At 37.2% G+C, this 21,418-nt stretch overlaps 1 protein-coding gene across 4 annotated transcripts in view; it reads left to right on the plus strand.

Annotated features, from left to right (window-relative positions):
- The first annotated feature begins 1,969 nt into the window (after positions 1–1,969).
- The window catches only part of Eda2r (ectodysplasin A2 receptor), a 39,512-nt gene continuing 20,063 nt past the window's right edge, over positions 1,970–21,418 (plus strand). For 2 of the 4 annotated variants that reach the window (XM_032890370.1, XM_032890372.1), the window contains exons 1-4: positions 1,970–2,086; positions 7,841–7,936; positions 14,514–14,516; positions 16,332–16,435. In XM_032890370.1, the coding sequence (XP_032746261.1) occupies positions 16,379–16,435 (57 nt within the window). In that variant the 5' untranslated portion in view covers positions 1,970–2,086; positions 7,841–7,936; positions 14,514–14,516; positions 16,332–16,378. Of the gene's footprint in view, positions 2,087–7,840; positions 7,937–14,513; positions 14,517–16,331; positions 16,436–21,418 lie in introns of those variants that run through there. The other 2 variants (XM_032890371.1, XM_032890373.1) reach the window with 2 other exon arrangements.

The following is a 21,418-nucleotide window of genomic DNA, read 5'->3' on the forward strand; positions in this document are numbered from 1 at the left end:
TACTGAGACCTGTATCATTTGAAAGGTTTCTCTTTAGAATTCTGGCCGTCATGTAAATAGCTTTGTGCCACTGGCATGATAAACTAAATTACCACAGACCAAAAATCAACAGGTTAAAACAGCCATGGACTGAAACCTCCAATACTGTGAGCCCCCACAAGCCTGTCTTTTTTACAAGTTGATCATAGCTGTAATAGAATCTGGATTACAGAGATGAGCAGCTAGTGTTGCTTCTGTCCACCATCTAGACCTTTGTTAGAAAATGCATTGTCTGAGACTCAAATGCAACTATACCAAATGGGATGCTGCTAGAAAAACCAGTCTCAGCCTCAAATTGGTGATACTAAAGTTTGAATCTATGCGTTATCAGAAACCCTATGTGACGGTATGCATTCCCTGGTCTGTGAGAAGCACCACTTTAAAACTTCAAAAGCAACAAGGCTAAGGACCTGTGAAAATTTCAAATACAGAAAGCAAGACTGAGAGACTTTATGTGAATTTACATATGAATTTGGCTTGGTCAAGTCTCCTAATCCTCAAACCGGCATTTTTTTTTTTTTTTTACTACAATGGAGTCTGAAAACTCAGCTAGCGCAGGTATTCTCATTTGTACAGAATGGATGAAAATCAGAGAGGCCCTGTTTTAGAAAAAGTTGCCCTCTCTGGGAGAAGAGGCAGATTCTTCCTCTATTAGTCATCCCTCCTCCCTACTCAGGACAAAATTAGCTATGTAGGTTAGAAAACTTCATTTTATCCTGAACTGATGTCAGTTGGCTCCACAGTGTATGTGTGTATGTACGTATGTATGTACATATGTATGTATGTATGTATGTATGTAAGTATGCATGTATGTATGTATATATGTGTATGTATGCATGTATATATGTATACATGTATATATGTATATTGTATATATGTATATACGTGTATATGTATACATGTATATATTATATGTATATATTAGTATACATGTATGTATTTATATTCAAAATACACTTGTATATCACTAAATTCTAGTCAATATTCTAATCCAATTCTGCTCTTTTCCTCTAAGGATTTCAGACTTTACGACTTGATTCTGAATCCCTGTTGATGCACTGCTCAGGTCAGGTGAGGTTTCTTAGTTTTTTATCAAGGCACACTGTTTGGTTCTCTCCTCTACACCTTGACTCAAGCTTCCATTTCTTCCTATCTATAATGTATTCCAGGACATCCCCTACTTCTGTCTGTGAAATCTGTGAAATCAGACTCTGAGAAAGTGTCATTGTTGGAAAAGCATATATATATATACTAGCTGCTAGGAATAAAATATATATATATAATTTATTTATATATAATTAATTTACTATTATATATATATATGTGTGTGTGTGTTTGTGTGTGTGTGTGTTTGTGTGTGTATGTGTGTGTTGTGTGTGTGTGTGTGTGTACCATATCAGTATGTGCAGTGAGAGGCCCAGAGACCCAACAGGGGTGAAAGGATGGCTTAAATTCAAAGTGAAGTATAGGATTCAGTTTTTCTTCATTTTTAGTGGTCTTTCCTAAGCTTCATATTTTCTGTTAAAAATCTTAATCTTCTGAAGGTATTAATATAAAAATGCAAAGCCAGAGCCAGGAAGTGGCTTTTCCTCGTGTCTGAGAATCCTTACTTCTTCAACATTTGATTTTCCCTGTAACCTCACGCCTGCTAAACCATGCACAGAACTTTAAAAACTGAGCTGCATTTACCTTGCTGCCTCCTCCCTTCCTCCCCACAGATTAGGCTAGATCTAACTCTGAGCCCTTCCCTCCCTAGGCCCAGCTTCAGTTCCTGGAGCTTTAGTAACTCTTGCCAGACTTGTGACTTGGCCATTGTTTACCAGCCAGACTCTCACAGTCCTTTCAGGGGAGGAGTTAATTTGCATAACCACTCCCATACATATAAAATGATCCAATAGCTGCCCTGCATTCCCTACAGGGGAGAGAAGGGGGATAGGCATAACATGAAAGAAATAGAGGATGGATTTGATCTGTTGTTGCCACACGTGGAAGTGAAATGACTCCAGCAGAACACTGGTTGCAACGGATTCCACCTATTGTGAGAACGGTATGCCGTCTGGGGGCTGAGGGGAGGCTGCTGGGCAGGGTGTCTGTTCTGTACTCGAATGCGTTTGTTCAGGGAATCCCATTGTAATATCCATCCATTGATCTTGACAGAGTTAAGTGTGGAAACATCCTTCCTGTGGTAAATCACTTGGAACCTGTGGCACCTAGGGACGGAAATAGAGGACCAGAGGACTATATCAGATGTCCTTGTAAGAGTGCTACAAAGTCAGCATGACTTGGGGGAAGAAGGCATTCTGTGGCTATCAGTCATTCTATCCGTTTGTGCCCTGACGGCACTTTCCGAGATGTCAGAAACTTAGGCTGTTATCCCTACAGCTTTGAGAAGTCAGTTCCTGTCTGTGCAGGTTCGAACTGGGGCCAGATGGCCGCTGGGAATATGCCCGGACTTGTCCCACAGCCCTGTGCATCTGGGATCTAGAGATAAGGGAGAGAAGGAGCCTGGGAGTTAGCTCTTGGAGAGGAGGAGGGAACGGATTGGACACGCAGAGCATCCTGTGGAAAGCTGAACTACTAGCCCACCCACGTGGTGCCTGGGCAAGTCCGGGCCTGTGTAAAAAGCAATTTGGCACTGTGTATGGGGGCTTTCAATCCAGCCTCGTCACCAGTGCGACTGAGTTTCATTTGATCACTTGCTGCTGGAAGCCGAGCCCAGGACAGTGATATTTTGATCCGGCCTCACCCCAAACACTGGCCAAGGCCCAGACAGCTGCAAGAACTGGCAGGGTGAAAGGAGAAGGGACCTGCCAGAGACTAGGCTGGGAAAACAGGCTGTAAGATCTCATTTTGACAGGTTTTGGCAGCGCTAGCCAACTTCATGTAGGGCAATAAGAGGTAGTAAATTGTGGAACTCTCAGTCCAGGTAACGTTCCTGTCCCACTTGACCCACCCTACCTTTCATCCAACATAAGATACATACTGAATATTTGCCCTCTATCACCAAGTTTGAGGTACTAAGCCATCCAAGATATAGAGGCTGTTCCCCCTGGGACCTTAACAGACTCATCCTGAGGATAGGAAGACAACCAATATGGCACAAGATGAGCTTTAAACATGCAAGCAAAATGCTCTGAAATTGTCAAGTAAGGATCATTTCAACTAGAGCTAGAGAAAGACAAGGGGGGGCTGTTTCTTTTTGTTTGTTTGCTTGTTTGTATGTTTTTAATAGCTTTTGAGTGTTTGATTATTCACCAGAGGCACTGAGGGACACTTGTCTCAGGTTTCTTTGGGCCCTGATAGACACCAATGTAGGTAAGGCTGGACCAAATGATATGTTCTATATTAGTTGAGAAGGATTTTAATTTCCAATCTCCCTGCTTCTAGCTCCTAAATGCTGTAAGTATAGGTCTGTGTTTATTCTGCCAAAGCTGACTGCGGTTCAATCCTAACACCTTTACTTGTTAGACAGCAAAAGTATTTGTATTCTGATCTCATTCCACTGTATACTGACTGTGTGACCTTGGAGTAAAGGAATATTTCTCCCTCTCTGAGCTTCATTTTACTACAGGCAACAGTTGAGTTAATAATAGTACCAACATCATCGAGTTATTATGAGGATAAACTGAAATAATCCATGCAAACTACGTGCACACCCTTAGCACAGTGCAAAAGAAGTATTCAATAAATGTTAGCCGTTATTATTTAAGATAGATTTATGTAGCACGGATAGGATTTCAACAGGTGGAAAAAGGAGAGAAGGCATTTTAAGTAGAGAAAACATGAGTAACAGTCTGGCAGCAAGGAACTCAGAGCACAGAAAGGAACAATAGTTGAGTTGGGTGTTTTAGTATCGTTAGGGAAAAGTACAAGTTAGATTGATGGGCAACTACACAAGACTGGATGCTTGAGGTTCTGTTTATTAGGACAGATGATTGTAGAGCCACTGTGGTTTCTTTTTCCCTATTTATTTATTTATTTATTTATTCACTTTATACCCCAGTTGCTGCCGAATTGAAGAAAAAGTCAGATCTATACTTCGAGTAAATGTGAGTAAGCTGGCCTTGAATAGGAAAACACAAAAGTGGACAAATGAAGGGTACACAAAGCCCTAGACCTCATGTGGTGGCTATGAGAACAGAAAGGAAGCAATATAATGTATTATTGATCAAGTCATACCAACTTTGACTGTTCAGAAATTTGAAGTTGATGAATTACATGGGATTTAAAAAGGGAAGGATGGAAGGTCTCTCTTAGGGTTAGGTCTCTCAGGGTTTGAAAGAATACATATTTTCATCCCATCTCTCTGAGTAGAATTAGAGACAGATGCTTTTAAATCCTGGGTCGATTTACCTGCTGTTTGGAATCCTGTGTCCTCAACATTTTCTTGATGCATTAGTACTCACTGGTCGTATATACCAAAGAATATATACAACCATATATATATATATATATATATATATATATATATATATATATGTGTATATCACAAGTAAGCATGATTTAAAAATTAAAATTTCCCTAAGCTTCTGTTTTCCTGAAAAATGGGAAATAGTTCCCACTTATTGGAAGGATTAAAAATGATCTCTGCAAAAGACATAGCCCAATACTTGATGAATAGCAGGCTTCTGTGAGTCATATGTTTCCTTTAACAACAATTGAGTTCACCTTTAAGAGTTCATCTCATCTCTGACTGAACATTTCTAGAGGAAAAGCGTGCATTGTTCTCTGAAAGAACCCATCATCTGTGTGCGGGGGAAATCCTGAACTGTTGGAAGTTCTTTCTTTTGTTCGGCTGCATTTATTATGCCTCTGACTTGTAGTCAGATGTTCTAGTAGTGTTCGCTGGGGATACTTACACCAACCTGTTTCTCTTTTCTAAAAGTTCAGAGATCTGAAGATAATTGACTAAATTTTCCTCATATTCTGTTCCCTGGTAAAGCAGCTGGGTTTCTTTCATTTCTCGTCTGGCATGATATTAAATAAATGTGAATCTGAAGTTTTGAATTATACAAAAGTTGAGTGCTAACAACTTCAGAGAGATGGCAATAACTGTCTAAAAACAAGATGGGGGGTTGTAACAAGTTTCTTTATAATGCATTATTTCCTTCAATTCTTTAATTTCATCATTTCTTCGTAGAGAGTACTCAGAGAAAATGAAACCTGCTCGAGATCGTTTGGTCTGTATGTGTCTGAGACATAACTACAAGCCCATTTTTTTTTCTAATTCACTTTTTTCTTCATTTTCTACAGCTGTTTGTACATAAAATAATGGCTAGGTAGGTTAATTTTGACACTAGAGAGGAAGATAATCATTCAATTGCCCTGTACCAGTTATTTTGTATTTGAAATCTTTCAGTAAGGGAAACCAGGGAGAAAAAGTCCCTAGACCCAAGAAAAAAACAAATAGTAAGTCAGTGTAGAAACCTCAGGCAGGCCATATAGCCTTCCTTTATTTAGTTGGCTGCCTGATTTATTCCCTGCAGTGAAACCTTATTCAGAGCTGAAGCTTGTGAAGCAGAAGCAAGTTTTCTCCGCTTCCTTTAGAAGATGGGCTCCACCCATATACTCTCCCCTAAGGTGCTTAATGGGAAGAGTACTGGCCACTTTCATCATTCTTTAACCTAGAAGGACCATTATTATTAGATAAATATGAGAAATATAAGGATGGCTCTAGTCTGCCTTAGATTAGAATTAACTATATTTTTCAGTGTTTCTCTAGGTTGGTTCTCTTACAGATGATAAGCCTTCTTCATTCCACTGTGGCCTTTTCTCTTTTGACTAAGTCCTAACAGAATGCCTAGCTTCGAAAATTAATTATCAACTGAGTAGTTAGTGACTAGCCATCCACCCTGGAGGATCTAATGCTACTCTTTAGAAGTATCCCTAAGAGACATCAACCCACGCTGAAAAAGTGAAGTGGTTTCCATGTAATATATGATGGAATCAAACAGTAAAATGTCATTATTTCCAGGAGGTTGTTAGTCACTATTGTGACTAAGCCAGAAAGAGTGGGCCGTACTACTTCCCTTTCATGAACTACCTTTCCCTGAACCTTTGGAATTTTTCCGGTTGAGGGATTACTGAGCCAATACTCTGTTGTGAGAGTAAGAGGAAAAGAGAAGCTGGCTCCTCAGTAACATAGCCTGCTTTTTTGTGTGTATGGGAAAGAGACGAAGCACTGAGCCCTGAGCAACTTAGATTCTACTCTAAACTATATAACTTTGAGGAAATGCTTTTGTTCTCATAGTTCCAGTTTTCGGACTTGAATGCTAGGGGTTGAGATTATCTTGATATACCCTTGTAGATTTCGTACCTTTACCAATTATTTTTAACCTATATTTTATCAGTTGTGGAAAAGGAAAAAAACATAATGAAACATTGTGAATGAGTTGCCTATTATTAAGGGAGGTCAAATAGAGATGGTAATTTCCTCTAAACAATAAAAAGATGACCTTTTTGTGTGGGATTTTCAAAATCTGAAATTATTTCTGAAAATTATTTCACAGAGCATAATTATATGAAATCACAGGTTTGTTTTTACCAGATTTTTTTTTAATGCCAACTCTTTCAAGCCCTATATTTTGTCTTCTTCATGGACATTTTTCACATTTTCTTTTCTTCTAGGTATTTATTTAGTTAGCATACAAAACAATGGGTTTCACTGTGACATTTTTATAAGTGTATATCAATCTTTCTTATTTATGTTCACTTCAAATTACGCTTCCCTGTTTCTTGGGCATGGCTTTAAAAAGGGGTGGAACTACTTTAGCAATGGAGCATTATTTTTTCTACAAATAGGTCTCAATCTCTGTGCTGATTTTTCTCAGTCTTATTTTATAGTTCTGCCTTTCATTGTGTTACAGGTGCCTACTGATTTGTCCCACTGTTTCTGTAGGATATTTTGTTCCCTGGCTCTGTGATGGAGAGATGGCATGTTTGATTGTTGTTAGGTAAAAGGACCGATAGATTCGAGGTGGTCCAGTTCTTCTAGAGTGCTTGGTAACCTGAACAGAGTAGAAACAATATGATGCAAGACCAAACAATGGTAAGGGAAATCAGAAATTAGAGGACACTTCCTGAGTCATCTACATAAAGAAATAATATCATAATTTTGCTTGTTTTCTTGGGCACTCCACCAGTTTCCTTGGTTAGCTAATGAATCTCTACTTTGAGCACTCTATGGGCAGATAACTAATTGTTGCTCATGGCACAATTTCATGCTGTCTTATGGTAGTCAGTGCACAAACCAGTGACTCATTTAGGGTTCTGTAACAATAGAGCAAATCAGAGGCTTTAAATATTGGCTCAAAATTAACGTGGTCTGTGGCTTTTCTCCACGACCTTTGCTCTTCTGTTTGGGATGGGACACTAACAACAGTCATAGCAGTTCTTCACATGGGAAGCACAATCTGGAGTTTCCAGAGCACTTTCACACATATTGTCTCATTTTTTCCCTTGAACATAATCCAAAGTAGTCTCTGCCTTCCCTTTTACTTGGGATGACTATTTCAGCAGAAATCAAGAGTATTTTCCCCTTAAAGTCAGCCTGGAGTTGACTGGTCTTAATTTCATTAATGCTTGCATAAATCATACATCTATCTGGTTTTGTAGGTTTTGGCCTTTTCTTCTGGTCAATTTACAGTTTTCTAAGTTGTATTTGTCTTTTTGAGCAATTTGTGTCTTTTTATGTGGTAACTGTGTGTGCAGGCACACAATCCGAAATTTAACCCATATTATTACTGTTTGCCTTTGGATAAGTAGATGTGACCCCATTCAAATATTAATTCTATCTCTACAGTGACAACTGCCTTGAAAAAGAACAGATATTTCTGCCTACCTCAGATGGAACATCACCTCTTGCTGTGTGCACTGGAATAAAAGATAAAGTAAACCAGTGAGTCTTTAACTAAATACAACTCCGTTTTATTTCCTGAAGTTGATATCATTGATAGAGAAAATTCTACACCCACTAAGAGAATATAAAAAGAAGCCAATGAAAAACTATAATAGGCAGCCATGTTCTCTCAATTATTTTTATTCCAGGCATATATTTTAACAAATTTGAGCATAAAAAGACAATTTACTTTCTAAATATGTGTTCCAAGGGTCAAACCCATTCATCAGCTTTTCATGACAAATCCATTGCCTTCTCACTGAGCTATTTTGCTAAATGAAATTTTACATTTACACAAACCAAAATTAAAACAACATATCCTAGCCCTTTTGCCCATGCTTGTATCAAAACATTATTACTATATCAATATTATCACTTATTCTAAAGATTTTTTTACCATTTGCTCAAACTATAAATACTTATTTAGTGCCTACTGTATAACAAGGCACTGTTTCAAATATTTTCGATGGTGTAGTAAACATAATAGGTAGAATGATCTCATAGTGATTCTACTTTAATCGGAGAAAAATAGGACAAATGTTAATAAGAAAACCATAACATATAAGAAGGGTCATAAGTACTATGGAGAATAATGAAATGAGAAGGGATAGAATAATTAGGGAAATTCCAATTTAAAATAGTGGCCAGAAAACTCTATAAGAAGATGGTATGATAATAAATAACTGAAGAAATAGAGAAGTAATCAACTATATGTGTTCAGGAGAAGATTGCTGGCTTGAGAAGGTATGGTGGCCTTCTATCGAAAATACCCCTGCTTAATTTGAAGAATAGAAATGAGAACACTATGACTGCAGTGAATGGAGTGAGAAGAAGAACAGTAGAGCCTGTGGCTAGAGATAACAGAGGAAGATTAGGTAGCCAGATTACATAAAATACCATCAGCCATTAGAAGGACTTCAGATATCTTGTGAATAAAAGGGAAAGCCAATGAGAGTTGAAAAGGATGTAATCTAATATGTTTTAAAGGATCCATTCTTCTATTTTCTGCTTTTTCACCTCTCATTCTGTTATAAAGAAGAAAATATGGGAAGATTACCTCTGACTATGGAACAATAAGAATTCCCTTTTGCTGACTGTGACTTATATTCAAGCAACACAGAAAGCTAAAGAAACTCTTGCATCCACACTGTTATTTAGAATAGCTGGACTTGGGAATTAATGGGTAAACTGTATAAATTCCAGAAGCCCAGGTCAGACTTTGACTAATTATATCAGAAATTCAGTCGTGGTACCCAGGTATCAATATATTTTGGAGCTTCCAAAATATAACTAAGAATAAAGACCACTGGTCTGAAGTGTTTAACATAATCATCCTCATGATGATTGTGTAGCCTGAGTCAGCAGTGAGTATGACTGATGCTTTTGGCAGAGCTATACTTTGGACCATATTCACTATAAGTAAAATAAATAAAATTTTACAAAGAGTGAGCTAGAAAGATGGTATGAAAATATGGAAATAGAAAATTGACAAGAGAAAGCTGTGCTAGAAGTGGATCTGGACCAGACCAGAAAAGAGAAAACAGAGAGACAGTATCTAAGTGTTTGGAGCAACATTGAACTGCAGGCTAAACATCTGGAATTGAGAAGGGCATGATGCCAATTAGAAAGCTGGATTTTCAAGGAAAGACTTATTCTCAAGGCCCAGCTGAGCAACTGCTTTGATTGTGACAACCCTGTGCTCATGGATGGTGATTGAGCATGCTGGAGAGGAATGGGTAGGGCATGGGCCAGCTGCTATCTTCATCACCCTTTTTTAATCTCAGGACTTCTTTAGCAAATAGCCTAAAGTCCTGAGTTCTTAATTTAGACTTGTCCTCCTGCAAGTTCTACCCATCCTAGATAGAGAGACCATGCTTCATGCCACAGGCATTTCTGCAAGTTGAGAAGAGCAGCAGCCACAAAGGGTGGCCAGAAGCAGCTGCATACCCAGCAGCGTGAGTGACTTACATCCAGCAGAAACTTAGCCAACATCATTTATTCGGGGAACAGTGAGCTAATGGTGAGATTATTATTAATGCCTACGTCATTCCTTTTCTCTTTCCTGTCTGCTTGTATTGACTTTCTTCTACATTATTTTCTGGGGAATTAAGACAATGGGAACAGGTTCAGATATTATGCAGATGACAGAGCTAGGACAAGTAAAGAAGCATTTTTCATTTTTGTAGTTACTGCTCCAGCCTTATTGTATAAATATGTGTATGTGCATATACTTAATAAAATATTAATGGAACAATATAACATTAAGTACACACATGTGTTCATACACATCAATTACCAAGTTTGGCTTTAAGGTAGAATGAAGTCAATCAGTTGGATCATGACTATTTACAGCAGCCTTAAATATTATTTTAATTTTGGGGCTAACTTTGGCAATATTCACTAGGAAAATGTGGGATATTTCAAGTATTAAAAAATGAAGATCATTGTTCTCCAAAAAACTGAAACAATTCATATAACATAAACTTTACCATTTCAAGTATACAATGTCATGCTATCTAATACGTTCACAAACTTCTACCATGTAATTCCAGGTCATTTTCATTGTGCACTGATTGGTCATTGTCTCTTCCTCCCAGCCTATGACAAATAATAAATATGCCTTTTGTCTCTGTGGATTATCTATTTTGGACATTTCATATAAATAAAATCACATTATTGGCCTTTCCTGTCTAGCGACTTCTCTTAGTCATAATAAAGATTGATTATACATTATAGCATACATTATGTATTTCATTCCTTTTTCTAGATAAATATTATATTTACAGACACACTAAGTTCTATTTGTCATCTTTGTTTATGAGTTGATGGACATTTGATTTTTTTTAACTTCCTGTTATTATGAGTAAGCTTCTAGAAACATTTATGTGCAAGGTTTTGTGTGAACATGTGTTTTCACCTCTTGGCATATATATTTAGGAATCTATATTTAGGAATAATTGCTATATCATATGATAACACAGTGCTTCACTTTTTGAAGAACTGTTTAATCATTTTCGATAAATGTTGCACTATTTTAGACATTCAACAAAACTATATGAAATCCTAGTTGTTTACATTTTCCATGACAGTTGTTTATCCATATTTAAGAAAAATATATTGTTACAGGGTATAATGAAATATTTAATTGTGGTCTTAGTTTGCATTCCTACTGAACACACGTTCATGTGTTTATTGGTCACTTGTACTCCTTTCAGAAATGTTTAATTAAAATCTGAGAGAAGAAGGGCAGAATTTCCCTTCTTAGTTCTCTCCTTCACCCTTTAACCATTAGTCGAATTTAACCCATGAATATTATCTGTCCCACAAGTTTGGGAGTCAGTGGCTGTACAGAATTTCAGATCCCAGATGCCATCTCCTGTGACACAGAATTCCATTTAAGTTTAGTGGGAAGGTATAGAAACTCTGGGTATGTGGGTATCCATGCCAGAGGGAATCTATTGTGTTACATATGAAATGTTCATTTTAGTCAAATACACATATTGTTACTTTCCAGAAGATAATGAAATGAAATGTGGCTTTAAAAGCCCTTTCTCCAGGCCATTTTTCAGTTCCATTTATTCATCTGGCTAAAGGTAGAGTAGGTGGTTCTGAGAGATGAGAGCATCAGAGATTAGTTTTGTGGGTTTTGAGATATCCCCGATGGGGTCAATAGTTTGATTTGGGCTTGAATATCACATCCCGAAACTCGTTCCTCCATTTAAATTTTACATATCAAAGAGATGAGCTGGTCTGAGACAGTGAGGTCAGGGGTTAGAGAGCCAAAGGAAGAAAATTATCTAAAGATTCTGGCTAGGAGTAAAAAACACCTTAGGCCTCTCCACGTTTGGACTGAGGTTCTAGGCAAACTGAAATCCACTGATGAATCCTTTGGTGTTAGCTAGGTGGTTATATCTCACTAACTGTCAGCTATATTCATCTAATTTATGAGGTCAGTATCTAGAGTATATTCACGTGAAAACATTCAAGCATATCAAGGCAGAGAAAGGACCATGTACATTGTTTTACATTTGCAGGACTTCTTACTTGGCTCTGTATTTGATGACTGATAAAGTGAGAATGTTTGGTATATACTTTCCCACAGTTGTCAGACTGGCAGAAATAAGCCCTTCAAACAAGATTTCCTCTTGATGTCCTTGAGTTCTATGCACTCTGTGAGTTCTGTGTACTCAGACAAAGAGGAACTTCCTGGCAGTTGTTCATAGAGTGAGTCTGAATTTTAAAATCAGCAAAACACTGGGGCCCAAATCCACAATCATCCAAAACAACCACAATAATCTAAAAGTTATAGGAAGTTCTGAGAAATAGCATCTGTCCCATAGAGAGGAAAGTAGCCCGGGCCTCAGGAGAAGGCATGCTGGGCACTGGTACCATTTCAAGTGTTAAGAGGCTGTGGTAGAAGGTAGTGTCAGGGACACTGTTGGTGGACAGGATGGAGATGCCACTGGAAGCTGAGACTAGAAGGCTACTCACTGCAGGACATCATACTTTCACTAAAAGTCATGGGCATTCCTGGAGTACCAGGCTTTCCTAATGGCATTGTGTGGGACTCCCTTGCAAATCATGTTCTCTGGCTAGAAGAGAGATGCTCTCTGAAAGGGTAGGAATCTGTTGAGAGCAGTAGCCCCCACTATACTCAAGAAGTGACATAATGCACTATGATTCCCATTTTTTTACTCATATTTTACCCACGTGATTTAGCTGATGATAATAATAATAATAATAATAATAATAATAGCAGCAACAACAATAATAATAGAACTTCAGTTTCTTCTGACTCTGAAAATAGTTATGGATGCTTGTTGGTCTGTGGTCTGTGTTGGGGTGTGCACTCTTTTTCCAGAAAGCAAGCATATCTAAAACTGACAGCAGCTTCTCATACTCTAGAGGTGCAAACAAACTACAAGGGTCTCAGTTCCTTAGCTCCCTGCTCCATGTTGACCAAAGTCCAATTGTACTTTGGGACTCTGGATCACTTCAGATCTGAGAAGAGATTCTTTCTTCGTCTCGTAATCCCACTTTGAGACAAAAAAAAAAAAGTTTTGAATTTTTAAGTACTAAGTTTAAGTATAACTTATCTTCCCACTATAATCTAAGATAAAAAAGTGTATCCATATTGTTTGATGAAAGCAATTTTAAATTATACATTTTAACATCTCTTATGAGAAAACTTATATAAAATAGACAGAAAAATGTTATGTCCTAGATTTGGAGTTAAATTTGTGACATTAAATGACAGGAAAAACTTATGACAATCTAGAATGGCAATAAAACCTGCTGGGAAGGGTCATATTTACTGGGGAAAAGGAATGAAGCAGGCAATGTAAAGGTTTACATCTTTTACCTGGAAATGTTTCCTGTCAAACCACAGACTTTGTTACTGCGTCTGGAAGCTCTTTTCAACGTTTATCTATTTTTGGTTGCCCCTTTTTCTTCGTTGCTGCTCAAAATGAAAGTGTAGAATTTTTTGATGGCCTGTACAGTACAGTGGAAAGGATTGTGACCTTTGACAGAAGCAGAAAGAAGCTCGCCCAGCCTCTGTCGTGCTCCAGGAGAGGAGATAAGAGATGCCTGACAAGTTCTTTCATCTCCCCTCTTTCCACTAATGTAATGATATAAAAAGAACATAGTCCCAGGTCGTGGATCAGCCACAGAGTTAGGTTGTGACAATGGGAGTGATTAATCTGTGGGAAATGATCTGATGCTCAGTAATGTCTCTAATATCATCCCCAATTAATTTGTATTTTTTTCTTTCCATTTCCATTTAAGAAACAATTTTCCTTGCAAAATTTCTAAACCTTGTCTACTTAATTCTATGTAGAAATATCCCAAGAAGACATGTTCGACAAATACCAAGCCAATGGTCAGTTGAGCCAAGATGATTTAGACATTGCACACATTGAGGGAAAACTGTTTCTCAGCTTCAGGTTATTGGGAGGAGCAGTTTTTGAGGAGGTGTGAGCTCTGGAGACACCTGTTTCTTGGCATGATGTCCAGGCTCATGATACAGTGGGCCACTCAAGTATTTTATGTGTTTTTCTCTTTCCTTTCCTGCAAATCCTAGGAATAACAAATGTGAATTCCCTTGAATTATTCACACTCCTGAAAAGTCTCTTGTAAATTGGGGACAAATCTACTAAGTACCATTCTTAATGTACGTGCTCTTGTAGTAGAACTTTAACCTATACTATATCTATCTCTTTCTAGCTACTGTGGAAATACCTGTTGTTATACTAAATGTGTGGCTGAAAGGAGCATGCTGAAAAGGAAAACATTTCTGAAGCTAGTATTAAATGGCAGGGTTGTGATTCGGTTCAAATATACTTGACATGGGATTATGATGCATTATCTTGAAAAAAAATTAAAAAGTAAAACAAATCTTAAGTTTCCTAGCTAGACATATATATACTTAAAAGAAAGTAACATGCTCAAATATAACAAACAGCGTAGCTGTTGAGTTACCATTAGTATAACGGTGTGAAATCAGCAATTCTTCCTATAAAATCCACATGTTTTATTTGTGAGTTGCTAACTTTTCAAAGTACATCTTCTACAACAGTTTGTGAAAAGACAAAAGTCAGCAATAGAGATGTATTCTTTCTTTACTTTTACCAGAAATTAACATCTGCTGCAGGGTACTGCTATTCACAGGGTATAAGGCCTCATATGAGTGATGACATTTATTGCTTATTAGGCATTTTTAGCTGTATACCCAGGATTCTTCAAAACAGTCCAGAGTACATGTTTTCTTTTGTTAATAAAAGAGTATTCTTAAACTCCAATTCAAATTCAACTTAATTTATGTTTTTGGGTACTATTTTGATTAAAAAAAAAGGAGAGACAAAAGAGACTCCATGTTTATTTACTGTGTCTGGTATTTTTATTTGGTAAAACCTACCTGAAAACCATTCGACCAAGATTAAAGGGACATTAAGTTTCATGCAATTTAATGCCTGTTGGGTGAATTGGAGTTTGGAAACCAAACTGAAAATAGGGCCTCACGCATGGTTCACAGGCAGCAGCTTCCACAAAATTCCAGGTGCTTATGTTAAGACTTTATCTCTAAAGGACTTCTGCTTTGTAGAACCTATCGATGTTTTCCTGGTTTCTGGGAAAGAAAACTATACAGGAAATATTTTATTTAGATAATCTATGTGGGGTTTGCTGCCATAATACTGGATTCCCTTCTCAGTGAAGGTTGAGACGACTAATGTTTTTCCCTCAATGACAGGATAGAGAGCAAAGAGGGGAAGCTTGTCTTCTGAGGGTGACAATTTGACAACAGAGGAGAAAGTGTGTCCATTTGTTCAAAATATGGACTTCTAGGGCCCTTCTATTGGTGAAAAATAGGGACAGTTATGAGAAAGATTTATACTTAAGAAAAAATGCGGGACATCTTACAAGATTTCTACTGGTGACCTTGGAAGAGAATGATTTGGGTCACATACCTCTCTTATAATTAGAAATATACATCAAAAAGACTTTGTTAGGTGGAAATCACCTGAAATAAAATCTTATATAAGATTGGAGTGACAAATTGTCCCACCAGGTATAATGTATATATTCCTTGAGCCTTTGTTCCATAGCTATCTTTTTAATTTGTATAGTTCTTCGAAATCTTCATGATGACTTGAAGAAACACAACACAAACAGTCCTCTTAAGCTATCTAGTGTAGGTTAGGGCCACACTGTAAAATTTCCTCAGTTTAAGTAACTGAAGCCATTAGTAATCCATACAAGACTGTAAGTTGAAATGGAATGACCCAGCTCAAGTAATCAGTTACTTTGGCAAAGAAAAATCATGTTTCAAATTTTTCATTCACAAACAAGGATTATATTTTTCATATTGCTTGAGTCAGAAAACTATTGAAAATATTGACAAATCCATTAAGTGTAAAGGTGATTTTTAAGAGCTTTTCGGGTTGGGGATTTAGTTCAGTGGTAGAGAGCTTGCCTATGGCGCAGACCCTGTTCAGTCTCAGCTCAAAAAAAAAAAAAAAAAAAAAAAAAACTTTTCACATATTTATGGCCAGTAGGAAAACCAATGGTTTTATATAATTTATTTATTAATTTTTTGCCAATAAAGCTCTGATATAACCACAAGCGCTGAAAATGTGTTTGTCCCTTTGCCTTAGTTCCCTTACCTGTGAAATGAAATGAACAGTAATTTGTGACATCTTTTTGGATAACTGAATGCTTTGCCTCATAGAAAGCATTTAGAGAGTTCTGGGCATATTGTCAGTACTCTAAAGTTTTAGCTACTTTAGGTTGGCCTCCTTGGTCATTTTCAGAAGAAGACACAGAAGCCACATGTCAGGGAAGTCACTACTTTAAATGTTTCTTTAAGATCAGTAGTAATTATTTTTTGTACCCACAGTTTTTTTTTTTCATGATGGATTGTCAAGAAAATGAGTACCGGGACCAATGGGGGCGCTGTGTCACCTGCCAACAATGTGGCCCTGGACAGGAGCTCTCTCTAAGGTAAACTTTTGATCAGTATTCATATTTTTTAAATCTGGGAACCTGAAATGTGCATTTTGTGTGTGTGTGTGTGTGTGTGTGTGTGTGTGTGTGTGTGTGTGTGTGTGTTGTGAAAGGAATAAAGAACGTTTAAAAGATAAAAGATCTGAGAAAGGCAATATTAGCAATACAGTGAATCACAGCTATGACTAGTTCAGTTCAGCGAGATATAATGGGATTAAAATGTATGAAACAATAGTCATTGTTCCCAGAACTGAGGCAAGTAGACTCAGAGGCAGGGAAGAGTTTAACAAGATACTAGGGCACCTGATGAAGAGAAATTTCAATGCAGATCTCTAGACTTATTATGTTAAAGAAATCTGTTAAGCAAAGCAAAGTATATTTAATTTGATTAAAAACGATGGTAAGGATGTAAGAAAAAAGAATGCTTCTACACTATGGTAAGAATGAAGCCGTGTTGTAAAATTGCCTGGAAGTTACTCAAGAAAAGAAGAATAGGCATTGCAGGGAAGTTGGCAGATTAGAGATCTTATGATGCAACTCAGTGAAAGAAAACAGGATAGTACAGGATAATCTATTCTTGCAAGAGACAGTAGCTGTAAATGGACTTATTAAGCCAAGTGAGATCTCTGTGGGGAAGCAGACAAGAGTGGCTGTGAACTGGTGCCTAGCTGCACAAATCGGCTCTGGTGAGGTAATTGGAAACCACGGGGAGGCACTTTACAGCACACACACTCAGCAGCACTGCAGTAGCAGTTAGCTCATAACCAAGGACTGGATAGCAATTGGAGATGAAACCTTGGAACTAAAGCTTCGTTCTCACAGCAGGGCTCTGGTTGAGGTTAAGTGAGACTTGCAGGACAAAGCCTACACCTTCTTTCCCTTCTTCATACACCAGCAAGGTGGCACAGCCTGAGGAAAGACTTGCCACAAAACCTGGGTGGGTCCAGGGGCTGAAATATGATAGTGCAATTCACACCCTCTTTATCCCGAGTTTGTGGCTATACTCTATGGGAACCCACAGCAAGGGGTCCCACCCTGGCTTCTCCAGCACAGTGATGCCAAACCACACAGAGTATCAAGATGGGAATTGAGAACTACACTGCTCGTCTCAGTGCAGCTGTGCCAAGTACTCAATCCAAAGTGTTATGATCTAATCTCTATGGGACAATACATACACAAAATCAGGCTTTACAGCTTTCTACTGGAATAAGAAATAAATTGCATCTCCCCCATTAGTGCAATTTGCCAGAGGAAACTTTTGAAGGGAGAAGAAAGAATTCAAAACCCACTCCAAGATGAAAGAAATATTAACGGACATGACTTTTCTTTTTTATTATACTTTGTCCTTTTTGCTACTGTCAATGTTTTTTGATAATTTTTTTGTTTTCTTTTCATTTTTCAATCTTAATTCTTGAATAAATATTCTGAAAGTGTCTTGCTTTAGTGTCATACATTGCTTAGTTTCCATGACTGTTTTGCATGTTTTCTAACCCATTACACTATTATATATTCTGTATTCTTTTTCCTACATTCAACCCATGTACTTTCTTACTAATTTCCGCTTCCTTTTCTATTTTGTCTTCCCTGTCCCTCTTCTTTCTCTTATGAACTCTAGCCCTCCAGAATTTTAAAAACGGTTAAACTATTAGACACTAATACTTTCCCAACTCTTTCCTCCCAATATTTTTTCGCATTTCAATTTTCTTCCAATTGATCTAACATTAATTCCTATGCTTATCGCAATCTGCTTGCTTGTAGTCTTGATGATGCTCCACTATATATCATGTTATTCTTGTTTATTAACCTTCCAATAGTTATTAGAGTAAAAAGGATCACTGTAAATTGGCTGAAGGACATTTTGTGGGCCTTCTATCCAGCATTGTGGTTTGATTCTACAGCTGATATTCAAATATTTGATTTGTACCCAGGCTCCTTAGTACATGACTAGGTGTTTAAATTCTAAACTATACATATAAATTCTATCACGTGAATACTGAAAGTATTTTAACAAGAAAATATCTGATAAACGCAACTAATAAAATAACCCAGATGCAAAAATCTCAATAGAATAGAACAAGAAAGATGACAAATTAAGGAAGAATGATGTTCTGTCCATGGAAACTATAGTACTGGTCCACAGTGAGAGTGCATTAGATAAAGTCTCAGAAAACTGCAGTTGTTTAATGAAAGGGGAGAGAAATAAAATCCTGAAAGAACTCAAGAAGAGTAAACAGGTGAATGTAACAAGAAAGTTAATTTAGCATATAAAAACTGGAGTTCAATGAAGAAATAGAAATATGGAAAAAATTAAATGGAAAATTTTGGTTATGTAAAAGTCAGCACAGAAACTCAATTGAAAGCCTGAATGATACAATGGATCATGTGGAAGAAAGAATTCTAGAGACAGAAGCAGAGACACTAAAGACATCAACAAGGATAAAATAATGAGTTAATTTAACTAAAACATAGAGTTCTATGGATACCATTGAAAGACTGATTTTGTCCCACAGCACAACTCCTGTACCTCAGACTCAGAGAACACCATAGACCATTGGGAGAGTGTCAGAAAATTTGTAAGTGCCAGAGGACCAGGAAGTCTGCTGTGAGATTGTGGCTTTTGGAAAAGACAGTGAAGTTGCAACCACAACACCTCAGTGATATGGCTGCCTAGACACAACTTGAATAGTGGCAATATAAATAATGTATGAAGCCAGGAAGGAGAAATATCATAGGGCCCCACTCTAAGATTAAGAACTACAATCAATTTAGAAATTGCTGAAAAAAAGAGAATTTGACTTACTGAAGGATGAGCCCCTTAATTGGCTATCCAATACCAAGTAGTCAACCCTGAAATCATAAACATAAAAACAATGCTAAATGGACTCAGGAAGCTGTCTTTATTTAAAAAAAAACTTTCAAAATCTAGACTAACAGAATGGCTATCCAGGCTCAGGAAGCATGTCAGTCAAAATGGGAAAGATCTGAAAATAGATCTTTCTTAAGTACCAAACATGATAGATAGATAGATAATGGATAGATGAATGAATGGATAGATAGATGAATGATAGATAGATAGATGAATGGGGATAGATAGATAGATAGATGAATAGATAGATAGATGGATAGATAGATAGATGAATGAATGAATGAATGGATGAACGGACGAGACAGACGGACGGACGGATGGATTGGATTAGATGAATGTAGATGAATGGGAGATAACATAAGGAAAAACACCAAGTTGTATTAATTCAAATCTATTAGAATTCTAACAGATTTTTGAAGCGATACCTTAAAAGTCTGAAGAGTATGCAATGCTGTATTTAAAGAGCTGAAAGGCAGTAATTAGGAAATCAGTTACTATTGCATAAACTGATGGATGACCTTTTCAAAATGTGGTTAAATGCAAGGTTTTATTGTAGATATAAGGGAGAGTACAGCTGGAGGTACCTGGAACCATCCAAAGCAGGGAAAGAAAGTGGTGGACTTAACATAGCCAGCAGACTGAAGTTGGTGATGAGAAAGTGGCTGGAGGAAGCAAGAGGGAGACATGGAGAACAAGACTAAAGGAAAAGAAGGCGAGGAGGGAAGAAGGAAGGACTATGAGAAAACTGAGAAGGCAGAAGGAGGGATTAGGGTAAAGAACAGGATGTATAGAGCTAGGATACCAGTATGGACTCTGAAATGTAACAGGTACTTGTGATAGTGAAGGAGCCTCTAGGCCCTCATGCTATTTAGCAGGTTAATAGGCACCACAGATAGCCTTTTGTCTCTTCTGACAGTGATCAGGAAAATGGTTGCCTTGGTAGAGGGGAACCAGCTTCATAAGTTCCCACAGAATACTGGCTTTGGTATAATCACCAAAATTTTTCCCTGACAAGTAAATCCAGAATAGTTATATTGAGACATGGCTCTATTGATAAAGTATTTGCTTCAATGGAGAAACAAGTTTAGACTCTTAGCACCTTTTAAAAAAAAAAAAAAGCAATATTTGGCAGCATGCCCCTGAAGATGCAGCTCAAAGCATCATTTAGTTGCCAGCTTGTCTAGTTGAATCTTTGAGCTCCAGATTCAGTGAGAGGTTTTGCCTCAAAAAATTAGTTGAAGCTACTGTGGATGGTGCATGATTTGTATGTGTTTCTGCATACATGAGTGCACACACAATCAGAAATTACAAATAAATCACTTCTTGATACACCTTAGGGCTTTGAAAAAGTAAGAAAATGGAAAACCCCAAACAAGTAATTAATGAAACGAAGAGATGGTTTTATAAAAAGATAAAATCAAAAGTCCTTTTACAAAAGCTATTCAAGAGAAACAGAGAGAAAACCCAAATTATCAAAATTACAAATGAAAAGCCAAATTTTCAGAAAATCCCAACTGCATTCAAAAAAGCTTTCAAAACATCCACCACGACGTCTAAAAGAAATGAATAAATCACTAAACACATGAAATATTAAAATTAAACCAAGGTGGGTTAAACAACTTAAGCAGTCCTAAACTGAGCAACTGAGCAGTGTGATTGGAGGTATAATAATAATAATAATAACAATAATCTTACAACTAAAAAGATTTATTAAAATATTTCATAAAAACAAAAAGGTAAAAACTTAAAAAAAATGCAGATAATTATAGATTGTTTTGCCTGATAAAACATAGATGTAAATTTTTCAATGCATCGTGTCTGGTGTGTCTTGATTCGACACCTACTTTGCATTTTAATTGGGTTTATTAAACAGCCCGTATTGATACGGAACTGGAGAGGGTAAAATCCCAATGAAAGGGATAGCTCTGGGGAAAGAAAAAGGGGTTAGGTGCTAAGTTCATCCCAGTTACATACCTCCTATAACAAAAGCACACCTTTTAATTCTTTCCAAACAGTTTCACCGGGGTGCGGATCAAGTATTTAAGTATGTTAGCTAATGGAGGCCATTCTTATTCAATTTGCCATAGAATGCAAAGAGAACTTATAAACTTAAT

Source organism: Rattus rattus, chromosome X, assembly GCF_011064425.1.
Source record: "Rattus rattus isolate New Zealand chromosome X, Rrattus_CSIRO_v1, whole genome shotgun sequence".
NCBI lineage: Eukaryota > Metazoa > Chordata > Mammalia > Rodentia > Muridae > Rattus > Rattus rattus.